The following is a 1,539-nucleotide window of genomic DNA, read 5'->3' as shown; positions in this document are numbered from 1 at the left end:
TGGCACTGACAGGGCAGAGTTCCAGAGCTCCTGTGGCACTGACAGGGCAGAGTTCCAGAGCTCCCATGGCACTGACAGGGCAGAGTTCCAGAGCTCCCCACGGCACGACAATGGAGCAGAAATAACCTGTGACACCCTCCTTGGGACTCAAAGGCTCACAGAGCCACTGCCACAAACAGATTCTGCTACACAGACAATCTCTCACCACTTTCTCCATTTCTTCTCTCTCCCACTGAGTGRCTTCTCTCACCATTTCCATCTCCTAGGAGAGAGCAGAGTTAGAGGCACCTCATGCAGTGCTCTCTCCACGCCTGTGGCACCTGGAAGCTCCCAAAGGTGTCCCAGTCCCATCCTGGAGCGTTCCTGATCCCAGGGTGGGTGCTGACAATCCCCTGCCGTGTCCATTGCCCATTCAGTGCACACTGCATGCACCAAGGGACACACCAGACATTCCCAAACTGCCTCACTCTGTCAGTGCTCCCAGCTCAGGCCCAGCACACACCTTCTGCAGCATCTCCAGCTCCTCAGGGCTCAAATCCCGGTCGATGGACGAGATACTCTCCAGGCTGTTCTTGCGCCCAATGCCAGCAGCAAAGGGGTTTGCAATGATTCCTGGGGACATCTGTGAAAGAAAAGGCAAATCACATCTGTCATTTCAAACACTCTCCATTCTGGAGTCTCACACAGAGCACCAGGACTGTCCCAGCAAAGAAACAGAACTCTTTTTAAACAATTTGAACCCTTTTCCCACAGAATCCCAGGCTGGTTTGGGTTGGAAGAGACTTTAAGAGCATCCAGCTCCATTCCTGCCATTTCAGCTGACGTTCAAGGAACCTGAGGTCTAATGAAGCTGAATTTAAACTGATCCAGGTTCAGGAAGGGGATAAAGTGAGCAGGGATTTGTTCTGCTGGAGAATACAAAAGCTGRCTAGCTAAGCCTTGAAAATAGAAATCTGAGAGGGCACAGGATTGCTCTGGGAAGTTTCACTCTCTGGAGAAARACAAACACCAAAAGATCCAGACAAKTTACTGTAAATGTAACACTAGCTARGAAAAAATGGRCATCAACAGCCTATGAAAAYGAGCTYGAAAACTTTTGKTTTTCAGTGCAATGCTATTGTGGGACAGCTCTAAAACCAGCAGGAGAAAGAGAGTTCTGAGGGACCACTGCTTTTCTGGACTGAGACCCCCTCCAGTCCATATTACAGGTCAGACTGAAATCTGGGACCTCAAAAAACAAAAAAAATCTACAGCGAAAGGCTGGGCAAATCCAGCATTCTGTGGTGGGATTGTGGCCACTCCAGGGACACCTGCACTCCATTCCTCACCTCAATGGCAGCTGCAGCTTTGGGGTCAAAGCCATCACAGACCAGCACCAGGAGAGCATCACCCACTCCTCGCAGGATCTGCACGGCCTCGGTGTGTGTCATCCCCAGCAGGCTCTGGTGGTTCACCTCCAGGATCCTCATCCCCACCTTGAGACGGCCATCCCGGGCTGCAGCCCCCGAGGAGCTCACCTGGAACACAGCAGGAGGGAAT

The 1,539-nt window shown here is 51.7% G+C and overlaps 1 protein-coding gene across 1 annotated transcript in view; it reads right to left on the bottom strand.

The window, feature by feature from the left end:
- The window catches only part of LOC130587362 (protein scribble homolog), a gene marked incomplete at its 3' end in the record, with an annotated part of 17,653 nt that overhangs the window by 12,621 nt on the left and 3,493 nt on the right, over nt 1-1,539 (bottom strand). Inside the window, exons 3-5 of the mRNA XM_057388337.1 lie at nt 1,329-1,517; nt 503-622; nt 206-262 (exon numbers count right to left, since the gene is read on the bottom strand). Coding sequence (XP_057244320.1) covers nt 206-262; nt 503-622; nt 1,329-1,517 — 366 coding nt within the window. The remainder of the gene's footprint in view (nt 1-205; nt 263-502; nt 623-1,328; nt 1,518-1,539) is intronic.

The sequence above is a fragment of the Malurus melanocephalus genome, unplaced genomic scaffold (assembly GCF_030028575.1).
Source record: "Malurus melanocephalus ecotype Western Australia unplaced genomic scaffold, MMel_1.1 scaffold_1807, whole genome shotgun sequence".
In the NCBI taxonomy this organism is placed as follows: domain Eukaryota; kingdom Metazoa; phylum Chordata; class Aves; order Passeriformes; family Maluridae; genus Malurus; species Malurus melanocephalus.
Note: the sequence above shows the minus strand (reverse complement) of the source record. Positions and strands in the feature narration are given on the sequence as shown.